The 15,883-nt window shown below is 41.0% G+C and overlaps 1 protein-coding gene across 1 annotated transcript in view; it reads right to left on the bottom strand.

Moving 5' to 3' along the window:
• Positions 1 to 15,883, bottom strand: part of LOC121273278 (collagen alpha-1(II) chain) — an 88,996-nt gene that overhangs the window by 21,095 nt on the left and 52,018 nt on the right. The window contains exons 33-43 of the mRNA XM_041180343.1: positions 12,386 to 12,484; positions 12,186 to 12,293; positions 11,368 to 11,421; positions 9,488 to 9,541; positions 9,188 to 9,241; positions 7,218 to 7,271; positions 5,765 to 5,872; positions 5,600 to 5,653; positions 1,883 to 1,936; positions 651 to 812; positions 372 to 479 (exon numbers count right to left, since the gene is read on the bottom strand). Of these exons, the coding sequence (XP_041036277.1) occupies positions 372 to 479; positions 651 to 812; positions 1,883 to 1,936; positions 5,600 to 5,653; positions 5,765 to 5,872; positions 7,218 to 7,271; positions 9,188 to 9,241; positions 9,488 to 9,541; positions 11,368 to 11,421; positions 12,186 to 12,293; positions 12,386 to 12,484 (909 nt within the window). The remainder of the gene's footprint in view (positions 1 to 371; positions 480 to 650; positions 813 to 1,882; positions 1,937 to 5,599; positions 5,654 to 5,764; positions 5,873 to 7,217; positions 7,272 to 9,187; positions 9,242 to 9,487; positions 9,542 to 11,367; positions 11,422 to 12,185; positions 12,294 to 12,385; positions 12,485 to 15,883) is intronic.

Below are 15,883 nucleotides of genomic sequence, written 5' to 3'. Positions count from 1 at the left end.
CACTGTGATTCTGTGATCTGTCCTGTATTTATTACAGGACTGCTTTGTGCACTGCACATCATCTGATTTGTTTATAAGTTTTAATATTACTCAGTGAATATCTAGTCACTGTGAAGTATATACTTTATGTTCCATTTTACTTCTATAATTAACTAGTCTTTGCTAACACCTATTAATGGGTATTACCTCGAGTCAATAACTCTCTGGATCTCATGAGTATGGGCATTGTTGAGTCTGATTAACTTTACCATTACTGAGAGTATAACATGGCCCAACGGTGAGTGAATAATTTCTCTCAGTAAGGTGATGTTGGGACTAATTATACTTAAAATGGAAAGAGTCAGTTTTATGTAATGTCATGCTATACTTACAGAAGGACCAGGGAGACCAGGGAAACCTCTTTCTCCACGCTGACCAGGAAGACCTACAATGCCACGCTGACCAGCTAAACCTTGTGGACCTGAAGGACCATCAGGACCCTACCAGAGAATGAAAAACAACACTTATTTGCATGAATCTTACACTGAAAAGCAGTAGATAGCATGAAAACATAATGAACCAAGAAAAGTTTTTAACACTGACTATAAATGAAACAATAAATAGGCACTAACTGCCCGTCAATATTTTACTTTCTCTCAGTCTATACTTACAGGGGGACCATCTTCACCGGGTTCACCTTTCTCCCCAGGAGCACCAGCTGGCCCTTGAAGACCAGGGTCGCCAGCACGCCCAGCATTACCAGGATCACCACGCAGACCTTTAGGACCATCTTTACCAGGAGCACCAGGAGGACCCACTGGGCCTGGGTTACCCTGTAGGAAGAGAGCAACCATTAACAAACAGAAATGAAGAAACTTACCAACAGGATTGTAAGGAAACCAACTAAAAGGAATCTTGATAGGGTCTTTAGTAAAAGTTAAAATGATACAATGTGCCTTTTAATACTGGCTACAGTTAAGATTCACTGAATTGTTGTATAACCCACTATTTTAAAATGACGTCCTTTGGGTCATTTAATTTTATTCATTAGTTTCTGGATTTATAGTATAATGACAATGAGACCTCCATATCCATGTTCCAATTAAAACCCTCCACCCCTCCAACCCTTCCCCCCATTCTTCCTGCTTATCTGTTAGAGAGTTTTCAGGATAAAGCCTTACATGATACACCGGACAACCCTAAAACCAACCTCCTCCTATCTGACATAAATTGGCCTCACAACCAGAGAATGATATCTGTATAGGTTTCTGATATTTGAATTATATATGTCTTCAGTTTCACAGCAAGGGTAGTACTGGACAGCACATGCAAGACAAAATATGGCAGATCCTCAATTACCTACCACTTTCCATTATCCACCAGGGGTGTGAATTGGTTTCCTCTATTTTAACAACAGTTCCACTGTATATTATAATTGTTTATTCTGCCTTTTGGATAGGGTACATTTTTCACATTCTGCCAATTGCAACTCAAGTTTGTGCCTCAATTTCACAAGACAATGCAAACTTACAGTATATTTAGTTGGATTGTAATATTGCTTATCATTGCACACACAGAAGTTTCCATTTTTCATGTGTGAGCATAAGCAGTGAGTCAAGACTACTCAACTGTAGAAAGTATCACAGCCAAGCCTGGTCCTGTCTTCACCTGATGTGCTCACACTCATTTTCCAGCAGACGACAGTGGACTGTGAGCAGTAAGAGGAACCTTGGCTAATTTTCACTCTTCCTAACAAAGAGCATTGATACTAATTGTAATGCCCTGCTGCCACTGAGTTCTTTTTAAAAAAAATACACCTGGTGTTTCTTTTGTTTTAACCATTGCCTACTTCCCATACTTTTTATGTACGGCCACAAACAATATAACCCTGAATGTTACTTACATTAGGACCAGGTGGACCAACCCTACCAGCAGCACCAGGGAAACCAGTTGCGCCCTAAGAAGGAGAAAAAAAAGTTGAAGATGAGAAATCAATTCAATTTACATGAAGGCTGAGCTAGAGTACCACTAAAACTTTGTTTCATATTATACCTCACACATTGCAATTTTAATAGTGATCTCATCTCTCTCTATTTAATTACCAACATTATGCCTTTGAGCTTTTCGCTCTTGTTCCTCCTTACTTCTAAACATGTTGACCTGCATGCACTTTTCCCTCTGTACAAGGTCACCGTGTTCAAATCAAAATGTCGAGCTCGTACACAATTGGTCGGCTTTGGGATGGGTATGGACTGAGATTATTAACATGATGGTCCTCTGTTACAGGGGCCAGAGGAGGGGGTAGCCTTTGTAAGGTGATTAGAAGCATGGAATAGTCCATGATATGGCAGAGTGTACGTGGGATTTGGATGAGGTTAAATGCATGGGCAGAGTCCACATATGGTACAGTAATGGGACTGAATGTGTGGGTAGAGTCAGGGATAGGGGAGAGTGTACATGGTGATGTGGGAGGGGATTAAATGGGTGGGTAGATTCAGTGATAGGGGAGAGTGTACATGGGGATGTGGGAGGGGATTAAATGGGTGGGTAGAGTCAGTGATAGGGGAGAGTGTACATGGGGCTGTGCGAGGGGATTAAATGGGTGGGTAGAGTCAGGGATAGGGGAGAGTGTACATGGGGGTGTGGGAGGGGATTAAATGGGTGGGTAGATTCAGTGATAGGGGAGAATGCACATGGGGATGTGGGAGGATATTAAATGGGTGGGTAGTGTCAGTGATAGGGGAGCGTGTATATGGGTATGTGGGAGGGGATTAAATGGGTGGGTAGAGTCAGGGATAGGGGAGAGTGTACATGGGGATGTGGGAGGATATTAAATGAGTGGGTAGAGTCAGTGATAGGGGAGAGTGTACATGGGGATGTGGGAGGGGATTAAATGGGTGGGTAGAGTCAGTGATAGGGGAGAGTGTACATGGGGCTGTGGGAGGGGATTAAATGGGTGGGTAGAGTCAGTGATAGGGGAGAGTGTACATGGGGATGTGGGAGGGGATTAAATGGGTCGGTAGAGTCAGTGATAGGGGAGAATGCACATGGGGCTGTGGGAGGGGGATTAAATGGGTGGGTAGAGTCAGTGATAGGGGAGAGTGAACATGGGGCTGTGGGAGGGGATTAAATGGGTGGGTAGAGTCAGTGATAGGGGAGAGTGTACATGGTGATGTGGAGGGGATTAAATGGGTGGATAGAGTCACGGATAGGGGAGAATGCACATGGGGATGTGGGAGGATATTAAATGGGTGGGTAGTGTCAGTGATAGGGGAGAGTGTACATGGGGATGTGGGAGGGGATTAAATGGGTGGGTAGAGTCAGTGATAGGGGAGAGTGTACATGGGGATGTGGGAGGGGATTAAATGGGTGGGTAGAGTCAGTGATAGGGGAGAGTGTACATGGGGGTGTGGGAGGGGATTAAATGAGTGGGTAGAGTCAGTGATAGGGGAGAGTGTACATGGGGATGTGGGAGGGGATTAAATGGGTGGGTAGAGTCAGTGATAGGGGAGAGTGTACATGGGGCTGTGGGAGGGGATTAAATGGGTGGGTAGAGTCAGTGATAGGGGAGAGTGTACATGGGGATGTGGGAGGGGATTAAATGGGTGGGTAGAGTCAGTGATAGGGAAGAGTGTACATGGGGATGTGGGAGGGGATTAAATGGGTGGGTAGAGTCAGTGATAGGGGAGAGTGTACATGGGGATGTGGGAGGGGATTAAATGGTGTGTAGAGTCGATGATTATGTAAGAAATTTGATGACACAATGTTCTCTATGTTATCTACAGTGGTCAGTTCTGCTCAATGTGCTGTATGGTGTGTGTGATGTACAATACCTATTGTGACTGGATTTTTATAACATCTTACTGTCACTGAATAGGGTCACAAACAGACATTCCAAAAGTGATTTCTGTCATTTAGAACAATCTGGTGAAATATGTGGCTATCAAAAGAAAGGGGCAACATTTTGGCCTAAAGTAGTGTACTTCAAGTGTAATACAAGTGCTGTATTTATCAGCAGTGAGACAATACCACAGATTTGTTTCAGCATTTTCAACATATTTACATCATGCAGCTGACACAGGAAACTGCTCTGTTCAATCTGTGGAAGCCTGAAGATGACTACAGTTAAAAGGTAAGATAAATAATAAGTAGCTGAAGGTTTTTATAAGTTTAAGAGACAGTTGCTTGCTTCTGATTCTCAGTAGTTTCCAGCAGTTTCCAACTTGGAACTGGTCATATTAACTCATGTTCCCAGTAACTACTTGCTTCCAACTTCCAACAATCTGCTCATAGCTTCAGCAGTTTCCAGCTGCTTGTCCCCAACTTTCAGTTCCCAGCTCCTGCCTCCTAACACATAATTGTTGGATGTTTGTGTTTGGTTCACAGTTCTTGGCTTCTGGTTTTCAGAACCACACTCCACACTTTGGGCTCCCAGCTCCTGGGTTTAGTCTCCCAGTTGTGGGCTTCCAGATTTTGCTCCTAGCAGTTCCTAGCAACTCCCCATTGCAAGCTATAAGACCATAAGAGGTAGGAGCAGAAGTAGGCCATTCAGCCAATCGAGTCTGCTCCACCATTCAATGTGATCATGGCTGATCTGGTAATCCTCAACTCCACTTTCCTGCCTTTTCCCCATAACCCTTGATTCTCTTACTGATTAAAAATCTGTCTATCTCAGCCTTGAATATACTTAACAACCCAGCCTCTACAGCCCTCTGCGGTAAAGAGTTCCACATATTCTCTACCCTCTGAGAGAAGAAATTCCTCCTCATTTCTGTTTTAAATGGGTGCCCCTTTACTCTAAGATTATCTAGTTACAGGTTGCCATGCTGAAAATGCCCCCTTATGCCAACTCTGTCTTCTATTGGTTAGCCAATCCTCTATCCATGCTAATATGCTATCCCCAACACCACATTATTAGACTTATGTGCGGTACCTTATTGAATGCCTTTTGGAAATCCAAATATATTGTATCTAATGGTTCACCTTTATTTATCCTGCTTGTTTCCTCTCAAAGAATTCTAATAAATTTGTCAGGCATGATTACCCCTTCATGAAGACATGCTGACTCTGCTTGATTATATTATGTATTTCTAAATGCTCTGCTATTATATCCTTTATAATAGACTCTAACATTTTCCCAATGATAGATGTTAAGCTAATTGACCTATAGTTACCTGTTTTATGTCTCCCTCCCTTTTTGAATAAGGGTGTTACATTCCCAGATTCCAACTGGTTTCTGCCTCCCAACACCAACTTCCCAAATGTCAACTTCCAGCTGAAGACCCCTAGTAGTGACCAGTTTCTGACTCCCACTTACTGGCTCCTGGATCCCATCTCCAGGATCCACCTAAACCAAATCCAAATCCCAACTAACAGAAACCTGCACATCAACAGCTATCTGAATTAAAAACTTTTGAATATCAAACAATCTATCCACGTATGTAGGACAAGACAGTTACATTTAAACTGATGTCTGTAAAACACATATAAATGGGGGGCTAGAATTCTGAGAAATGGCTGGTTGCCAAAGCAACATTCTTAGAGCTTGTTAGTTATCAAGGGTAATATTTATCCATTTTCATTTGATTTTAAAGCTTTAATTGAAGAAAGTCTTACTTACAGGGGGACCCTGGGCACCACGAGCACCTTTAGGTCCAGTAACACCTGTTGGACCCTGAAAAAAGGAAAGAGAAAGTGATTTCACTGTGAATTTATGTCAATTTATGTTTCCACTAGAGAAATTAACTGGTTTAACAGAACTATTTATAATACATTTTTGTCTCACCTGTGGACCAGGAGCACCTGATGGACCCTGTGGACCAGGAGCACCAGCATCACCCTTTTGCCCAGTTTCGCCAGGTTCACCCTTGGGACCAGCCTGACCATCTGAACCCTATAAGAAAAAAAGTGCAGGATGTGATCAAAAGCATAGAGTTCACTGTGGAGTCCTGTAACTGGGAAAATGCGACCTTAGCTGACTCAAGAGGCTCCTTAACTAGAGACAACAGACAAAAAATTAGGATAACATTTTGCCTTCATCAGTCAAGGCAGCCTACCAAGATAGAGAACTAGCTTCCATCAGCCAAGGAAAGGATTCCAGATGGCAATTTGGCCTCCATGAGCCAGGGAGTGGGGATTTTATCCCTCATTAGCTAAGACAGGGATCCAAGATGGAGATCTGGCCATCAGTCAAGGTAGATCCTTTCCCTCATCAGCCAGGATAGGGATCCTGGAAGGAGATCTGACCATCAATTGGGGCAGATCCTTTTCCATATCAGCCAGATTAGGAATCTTCAAGGGCGATCTGGCCATCAGTTGGGGTAGATCCTTTTCTTTATCAGTCAGATTAGGGATCCTAGAGGGAGATCTGACCATCATTTGGGGAACAGCTCTTTCCATATCAGCCAGTTCATGGATCCTCAAGGGAGATCTGACCATCAGTTGGGGAACACCTCTTTCCTTATCAGCCAGGTCAGGGATCCTAGAGGGTGATCTGGTCACAAGCCAGGGCAGATCCTTTCCCGCTCAGCCAGGGTATAGATCCTAGAGGGAGAGCTGACAATCAGCTGAGGGAGATCCTTTCCCTCATCAGACAGGTCAGGGATCCTCGAGGGAGATGTGGCCATCAGCCAGGAGAGACTCTTTCCTTTATCAGCCAGGGTAGGGATACGAATGGGCAACTGGGCCTGCATCGTCAGGGGGCTATGGGAGGCAGGGTGCCGGTGGTCCAACCTTCACGAGTCGGAAAAGATTGTACCCTTTATCAGTCACAGCAGAGATCCTAGGTGGACCTGCAACCTCTCAGTATCGAGGAAGATGCTGTTCTCCATCACCAAAGATAGATTTTGTCCTCCATCAGCTTCATGAGATTCTACTCTTCACCAGCTGGGGATGGTGGGTGGAGATCCTATCTGTAACAGCCAGCAGGAGATTTTACCTTACTGACTTTGACAAATAAACCTACCCTTCAGCTGCTGGGACAAATGGTATCAATTACACCCAATAAGTGGATATTAGTATGACCTTGCAATTCCCAGTGGGGGTATGAGCACTGAATTTTCACTGGGATTGGTAGTTTTTGAGGAGAGTTTGCTGACCAGGTCACCCATCTGAAGGACTTGTACAAAGAAATTACTTTCACATAGAACCATTTATCTTTGTTGGGTAGAATTTGACCCCTTATGTGCATCTAGAATTTGCTATGACCATTATCTTATTGTTTCTGAGTCCATACTTACAGGAGGACCAGCAAAGCCAGCAGGGCCAGGAGGACCTGTCTCACCACGTTCACCCTGAAATACAGAAATAGACAGGTTACACACAGACACCAGTGACAGCACTGAATAAACTGATGATGTTGGGGTTGGGGGATTGTACTTCAAAAGGTTATTTCTCATGCTTAGCCAATTAGAATCATAAAACAGTCACAACACAGAAGGACACAATTCAGCTGTGCTGCCTCAGCACATACTTTTGAACAAGGGTGTAACATTTGCAATTATCCAGTCCTCTGACACTACCCCTGTATCTAAGGCGGATTTGAAGCTTATACCTTCACAATTTCCATCCTTACTTCGTTCAGTATCCTCAGATACATCTCATCTGATGCTGGTGACTCATCAACTTTAAATACAGCCAATCTTTCCAATACTTCCTCTTTATCAATTTTTAGTCCATCCAGTGTCTCAAACACCTTTTTCACTATGATTTGGGGCAGCATCTATGTAAAACTTCAGCCATGCCCCTCCCTCCAGGTGTAAATCTCCTTTTTGGTCTCTAATCGGCTCCATTCCTCCTTTTACCACCCTTTTACTATTTATATTCCTATAGAAGACTTCTGGATTTCCTTTTATCTTTGTTGCTAGTCTGTCCTCATTCTCTCCCTTTGCTGCTCTTATTTATTTTTCACTTCTCTGAAATTTTTATATTCAGCCTGATTCCCACTTGTATTATCAATTACATTTCACACCTGCAAAAACTGAGAGATCCCCAAATAGCATCACATGAAACAGGAAGGTAAATCTGCACTGAAAGGACCTAACTTGAAATACTTTGTATCTACAGCCAAACAAAATTTATAGTAAACTAGTCAATGGCATTGCATATTGGGAGTCATGGGAGTCTTCTTCAGGTGAAGGGGGCAGGGGTTAGCCCTCATTTTAAATAATAAATTCTGCCTTTATTGTTTTTGTTTTCTTTAAATAAATTAATGGCCGGGATTTTCTGGTCCCATCGCGGGAGGAGCCCCAGCCAGAAGTCCATTGACTTGTGGCGGGACCGGAAGATCCCGGTGGCGAGTGGGTGCGGAAAATCCTGCCACATATATCTGCATTTACAATGGAAACTGCTTATGTTACTTTGTCATGCTTTGATTAGATTCTTTCACCAGTGTTGGTGCTGCAGTGCCTCCATTGAAAGGAGAGCGTAATTATAGTATGGCAAATTTACATAGGCATTTATATTGGAAAAGTTAATATAAAATGAGTTCATATCTAAGATTTTAATAGATTGTTGATGTAATCTGAAGTATTATATTTCATTTCTGATAAATTTTAAATGATTTAATATTAAAGAATGTATGGCAACAGCTACAAAAGCATGTACAAGGGCTAATGATGATGAGAATCTCAGAAACCACGAGACTATACTGATAGGAACAACCGGAGTCAAGTTCTCCTTGGGGGTTGGTTAGATAATGTTACAATACTGGTTGCAGTGTCATCGGGTGCACAACAATGACATAAGGAAATACATGCACTTTTGAATTCAAAGGTCAATTTTTTTAGAATTATGCTTTTCAGGTGCCCCAATCCAAGAGCATTCATTTATAGTGCAGTCTCACCCTGGTCAACCCTCAAGTGATCTGTCAAGCTACACTGTTTTGCTTAATTTCCTGGACCAGCCAGCATGTGTCATGCAAATTGACCCAGGATCTCGTCAATGCAGAACAAAATCAATGCATGTTGACCCAATTCAGGTTGATTTTGAACCAGAAGCATCTAGCTCCCTTGCCACTAATGTCATGAACATTAGTGGTTCAATCTGTTGGATGGAACTTTAACATCAGAAGTAGATACTCAACAAGTAATGTTTGATTATCTGAACTTCTCAGAGTGAGTTTTCATAAACTCAGGAGCACAGCTAGGATATTACTTGAGTTTTGCTCTGGTTTTAACAGAAACAGAGGAATTAAACCCTTTACACTTACAGGAGCACCTCGAGATCCAGCAGCACCTGTGGGACCACGAGGCCCTGCTTCACCCTAAAGGGGACACAAGAGAAAAGAGTTACTGAGATATAGGAAACAGCTATAGTGATGAACAGCAGAACTTTGTTTACTCTGAAGCGTTCGAATATTTCCTTTCTTAAAGTGAGAAGCAACAGCACATAATTAGCCTCTGTACCAATCAGGCATCTGTTCTCTTTGTTAATATACTTTCATTTTTACATATTATTAAAAAGAGTTCTCCATGGTTTGCGCAAACATAAATCTCATCGGTGATTTTACCTTCTCTCCATTGGGACCAGCTGGGCCAGGAGGACCAATTGGACCAGTTAAGCCCTAGAATAGAAAGAGAAAAAACAGTTAGATTGTTTCATGAAGTGAGGCTGCAGTGGACACTGACGAGCACGTGCACTGTCATTGATGACCACATTTATTACAGAGGCATCTTCCAGTCAATGGTACTGTTTGCTTGTGAGCTGGAGAGCCTGAAAATCAAGTAAAATATTCAAGTGTAGCCAACTTTACAATAATTGGAATCTGGTTTCAGAGAAATGTTAATAAGGAGGATTTTACCACCCATCACAGTAATATACATAACAGGTCACACTAAAAGAATAACTGGGATGAAATCTCACTCCAACAAACATGGTGGTGAGAAATTCCTTTGTTCACTATTTGTCTTGTAACTTCTGTTACAAGAGCAGAGGAATTCCATATAGATGTGTACTGGGTCCAATAATGTTGCACAGCATGATCTCAACCCAACTGTTGGCTTGATGATCAGCCACAAGGAACAGAAATGCCCAGGTTCCATCCCCTGTCCTATGTTGTTGGCTAAGTTCAGCAATAAGGAGTGTTACAAGTGATGTCAGTAACTTTAGGTCGTTGGAGTGGTGGAATCATTCAGGGTTCCTTCTCCTGATTGCTATCCAGCGACTCCTGCTGGAAAGTGTGGAGACTGGGGTGAAACTCAGCTGTGATTTCTCCCCACTGTCTATAAGACACCGTCTAGCCATGAAGACTAGCCATTTGGGCAAGGTATTTTAGGGTGGTTGGAACAAGTGGAATCACACCCAGCAAGAGTTAGAATCTCCAGGAAAGGATTGGTGAAAAATGGCAGAATAAACAATGCTGTAGGAAGTAAACTTTGTTTAAAAAAATGCATTTGTGAATTAAATTTGATTCAAATGTAGATGCCAAGCACTCCCATAGGAAGAGGAAACATCTCCATTAACCAGACTGCTTGGGGAAAACTAAAAGAAGTTGGAAAACTGAGTTTCATTGTGGCTGCGCTAATACTTCAGCTACTCCTGAGAACAATAGATATATTTTCATTTGAAGATGGCAACTCTGATTTCAACATGCAAACTTGCTGCCAAATAGAATTACTGTAACAATGGACTCATGAGCTGAACTGCCAGCTTATAGCTCTACCAATTCCTGCTCACAAAATTAATATGGCCTGGTAATGCAAATATTGTTTTATTACAAGCAATGGAGTTTAAATAGGTATGTATGAGTCTGTCAACAAGATTTAATTGTGGTAATAATGCAAACCCTGGGATCAATTACAGAATTTTTTTTTCTATATAGATTGGCCGTTGTTTATAAATTTCTGGCTCTAGGTCAGAAAAAATAAGTAGAAAATTACTAGCTTTTGTTCTTTTTTTTAAGATGCTATTTTTTTCTCTGATAAGCCGGAATTTTCTGGTCCCTACCGCTGTCGGGACCCATGGCTCGCTGCATCCTCCGCGGGGAAGCCCGCCACGGCAGGGCTTGAAAATCCCGGCCATTGTTTCTGTTCAGCTGTGATTTATTGTTGCTTTATGAATCATTGATGTGAGCCAATTAAGTGCAAGTGTAGCACAGATTCTGCATGTATGACACTTTCAGGTATGATGACATGCTAGGTGCTAGACTATTATTATAGGTAGGTAGATACATACCTGGATTATGGACATGTGGGCTATATCTTACAGTATCATTACATGAGCATGTGCATTAGCACAATCAGATACAGGGTGGAATTTGACGCAAGTCAAATTCTCCTGTATTCACAATGTCTTGTAGCACGTCCCAGACCCTTTCAGCAACCCAATAGAAAACAAACACAAATTGAAAACTTGATTGTAGAAAACTTGATTGTGGAGCATTTCACTTACTCGTCCGCCATCTTTTCCAGGTGCACCCTCAGGACCTTTCTCGCCGTTGTCACCCTAAGAGACAAATGAAAAGGGGAAAAATTAGTGCTGTACCTGTGAGAGAATGAAAGACAGTGTAATGTCAGTTGCTTTACTTGCTAATCTCTCCTTAAAAATTGACATGAATTACACTACATTAATAAAGACTGATTTATTTTCTTCTTCAATTTTTGTGTGAATCAGAAAATAATTTAAATTTATCCCTTTTAATACACTACCCATGTTCAAAGTGATTATCGGAGTTTGAGAATGTAAGAAACTTTAGATACAAGAAAAAAACCATTAGATTCAAAAAAGGCTGGGCCTTTATAGTTGATCAACCTTATCTGCTTGCTGCCTTCTTAGTCCCTTTTCTTTCCAGCTACACATTCAGCTACCTATTGATCCTGTTGATACTGTCCACTTCAATGGCCTTGTCAGATAACTTGTTCTGCTACTATGTTGTCCTTTGAGTGAAAAAGTGCTGCTTAACTTTCCTGCTTACTCTTAACTTCCTAATTTTGAACCTGTGTCCCCTACTGAGCAATTTGCCTAATTAGTTTTGTCAGTTCCCTTCTTAATCTTGAAAACTCAGCAGAGTTTCCTCAAAGTTTTATCTCTTCTAAAGAAAAGATGTCGGAGCTCAAGCTTAGAATAATAAAAAAACTGTAATAACAGCAACAAATGCAAATAGTAATAAATATTACATCTGAGCAGCAGGACTCACTCATGGTAAATGTTGACTATTAATCAAACTGGCTGCAATTTAGGATTAGGAAGGGACAAGAGAGGAAACTTACTCTGTCGCCCTTTGGACCGGGAATTCCAGCAGTACCCCGCTCGCCTGGCATACCCTGGAGACCAGGAGGACCTTGAGCACCATTGGGACCAGGAGCACCACCTGCACCCTACAAAATGAATCAAGGGCCTGTGTTAGAGAAAGATCTTTAGAAATGCAAATACAAAATTCAATTTTGTAAGACTAAAGGTAGGATCCTACCTTAGGACCATCAGCACCAGGAGTACCTGGGAGACCACGAGGACCCTGCAGTCCCTGAGAACCTGGAGCTCCGCGTTCACCTGGGAAACCACGTTCACCCTGAGAACAAAGAGACACATGTCACTTCGAGGATATATGTACACGATCAGAAACATTGTCACATGACATTACTGGGATATATGCGTAGGGAACATGAACAGCAGATATAAAGTGTACACAGATAAGCTGTATATAAATGATAGGTTACATAACATTATAAGGCTTTGCAAAATAAATGGAATGTGTACAATAGGATGGGGCCAATAACCATATTGGGATGTAGAACTGGTCTAAGTTGCCTGCTTGGGGCCTGGGGTTCTGATGAAAGGTCATCAACCTGAAATGTTAACTTTGTTTCTCTCTCCAAAGGTGCTGCCTGACATGTTGAGTACTTCCTGTATTTATTTCAGTATTAGGATATATAACAGTACAGGGACATAGAACAGGTAAATGATATTGAACAGTGTAGAGATATGGAACCACATATGGATATATAACAGCACAGGGATATAGAATAGTAAAGTAATGCAGAACAGTATAGAGATATAGAACAGTATAGGGATATATAGGACAGCATAGGGATATAGAACAGCATAGGGATATATGAGTATAGGGATATAGAGCAGTATATGGATAGAGAATAGTATAGTTATGCAGCATAGGGATATAGAACAGTATAGGGATATGGAACAGTATGGGGTATAGAACAACATAGGGGTATATAAGAGTTTAGGGATATAGAACAGTATAGGGATATATGAGAGTACAGGGATATATAGCAGTATATAGATATAGAATAGTATTGTAATGCAGAACAGTATATGGAGAAAGCACAGTATAGGGGCATAGAACAGCATAGGTATATAAGGGTTTTTTAAAATTCATTCATGGGATGGGATGCGGGCATCGCTGGCTAGGCCAACAATTATTGCCCATCCCTAATTGCCCTTGTTCAGAGGGCATTTCTAAGAGTCAACCTTATTAATGGCCTGGAGTCGCATGTAGGCCAGACCAGGTAAGGACAGCAGATTTCCTTCCCTAAAGGACATTAGTGAATCAGATGGATGTTTACAATGGTTTCAGTTATATGGTCATAGTTAGACCTTTTTAAAATTCCAGATATTTAGTGAATTCAAATTCCACCATCTGCCATGGCTGGATTTGAATCTGGGTCCCCAGAGCATTACCCTGGGCCTCTGCATTACCAGTCCAGTGACAATAGCACTATGCCACTGCTATATATCCCTTTACTCTTACATATCCCTATGCTGTTCTATATCCCTTTACTGTTCTGCATTGCTGTACTATTCTATAACCCTATAATGTTCTATGCCCCTGTGCTGTAAGAGTAAAGGGATATGGAACAATGTAGGGATACAAAATAGCATAGTAATGCACAACAGTATAGGGGTATAGAACAGCATAGCGATATTTAAGAGTATAAGGATACTGAACAGTATAGAAATATAGGATAGTATAGTAATGCACAACAGTATAGGGATATAGAATAGCATAGGGATATTTAAGAGTATAGGGATATAGAATAGTATAGGGATACATAATGGTATAGGGATATATAACAACATAGGGATACAGAATAGTATTGGGATATATAACAGTATAGGGATATAGAACAGTATATGGATATAGAACAGTATAGGGATATAGAACAGTATAGGGATATAGAACAGTATAGGGATATAAAACAGTATAGGGATATAGAACAGTATAGGGATATAGAACAGTATAGGGATATAAAACAGTATAGGGATATAGAACAGTATAGGGATATAGAACAGTATAGGGATATAGAACAGTATAGGGTTATAGAACAGCAGAGGGATATTTAAGAATATAGGGATATAGAATAGTATTGGGATGTGGAATGGTATAGGGATATATAACAGCATAGGGATATAGAATAGTATAGGAATCTATAACAGTATTGGGATATAGAACAGTATATGGATATAGAACACATAAGGATATTTAAGAGTATAGGGATATAGAATAGTATAGGGATGTGGAATGGTATAGGGGTATATAACAGCATAGGGGTATAGAACAGTATAGGGATATAGAACAGTATAGAAATATAGGATAGCATAGTAATGCTCGACAGTATAGGGATATAGAACAGCACAGGGACATAGAACACTATAGGGATATAGAATAGTACAGTAACGCAGAACAGTAAAGGGATATAGAACAGCACGGGGATATATAAGAGTAAAGGGATACATAGCAGAATTTGGATATAGAATAGTGTAGCAATGTAGAACAGTATAGGGATAGAGGACAGCATAGGGATATATAAGGGTATAGGGATGTAGAACAGTATAGGGGTATGCAACAGCACAGGGATATATAAGCGTACAGGGATATGTCGTAGTGTAGGGATATACAACAGCATAAGGCTATTGAACAGTATATGGATATATCACGGTATAGGGGTATAGAACAGTATAGGGACATATAACAGTATGTAGAAATATAACAACATGGGGCTAAAGAACAGTATAGGGATATAGAACAGCTTAAGGGCATAGATCACCTTAGTGATGTAGAACAGTATCCCTCTGCTTCAGGTACCATGCCCTAAGAGGATTGGCAACCATGGGCTTCATCCATGATTATGCCTGGCAAGGTACTGCAGTGGTTTGCCATTGCCTTCTGCAGTATGGCTGACCAGTAAACTTTTCCACTGTTACTACCTGCTATTAGTCATATCAGAAGGACTTACAGGCTGATAATCAACCTCTTTGGCCATATTATGAATGCACCTTCCATGACCAAGTCCTGAAGTGGGACTTGAACCCAGAGCTTCTAGCCCAGAGGTCAGGATGCTACCCACTGTGCCACAAGATCTCACACATATAACACTATAGTAGTCTACAATAGCATAGGGATAATAGTTCTGGAAGTGTTGCAATATATAGTGTCTACAATGGTAGGTTGGTGTGTAATACTATAGGGGTCTGTAACTGCATAGGGATGTGTAACATTATTGGTGTCTGTAACATCATATGGGTATGTAGCATTATAAACACATATGCTCTATAATAAACATTTTTTAGATGCAACATTATAGTAGTTCAAAATTATCATGTTATGTAACATAATAAGCGTCTGTAAAATTATAGTGATGTGTAACATTATGGGGGTTTGTAACATTAGAGGAATGTGTAATTGTACAGGATTCTGTAAAAACAGCAGTGTGTAACTGTTTGGTGATCTGTAACAATATGTCTTTGGAGCAGTATATTGGTATGTAAAATTATGGGGATTGGTAATGGTGTAATAACATCAGTTTAACAGCATTGGATGTGTAACAGTATAGTGTACATAACAGTAAAGTGATGTGCAACAGTGTGGAAGGCTGCCAGCAGTATATTATGTAAATTTATAAAGGACTGTAATAGTATAATAGTATATAACAGTATAGGCATAACAGTTTCA

The sequence above is a fragment of the Carcharodon carcharias genome, chromosome X (assembly GCF_017639515.1).
Source record: "Carcharodon carcharias isolate sCarCar2 chromosome X, sCarCar2.pri, whole genome shotgun sequence".
NCBI lineage: Eukaryota > Metazoa > Chordata > Chondrichthyes > Lamniformes > Lamnidae > Carcharodon > Carcharodon carcharias.
This window is presented reverse-complemented; position numbering and strand designations above follow the sequence as displayed.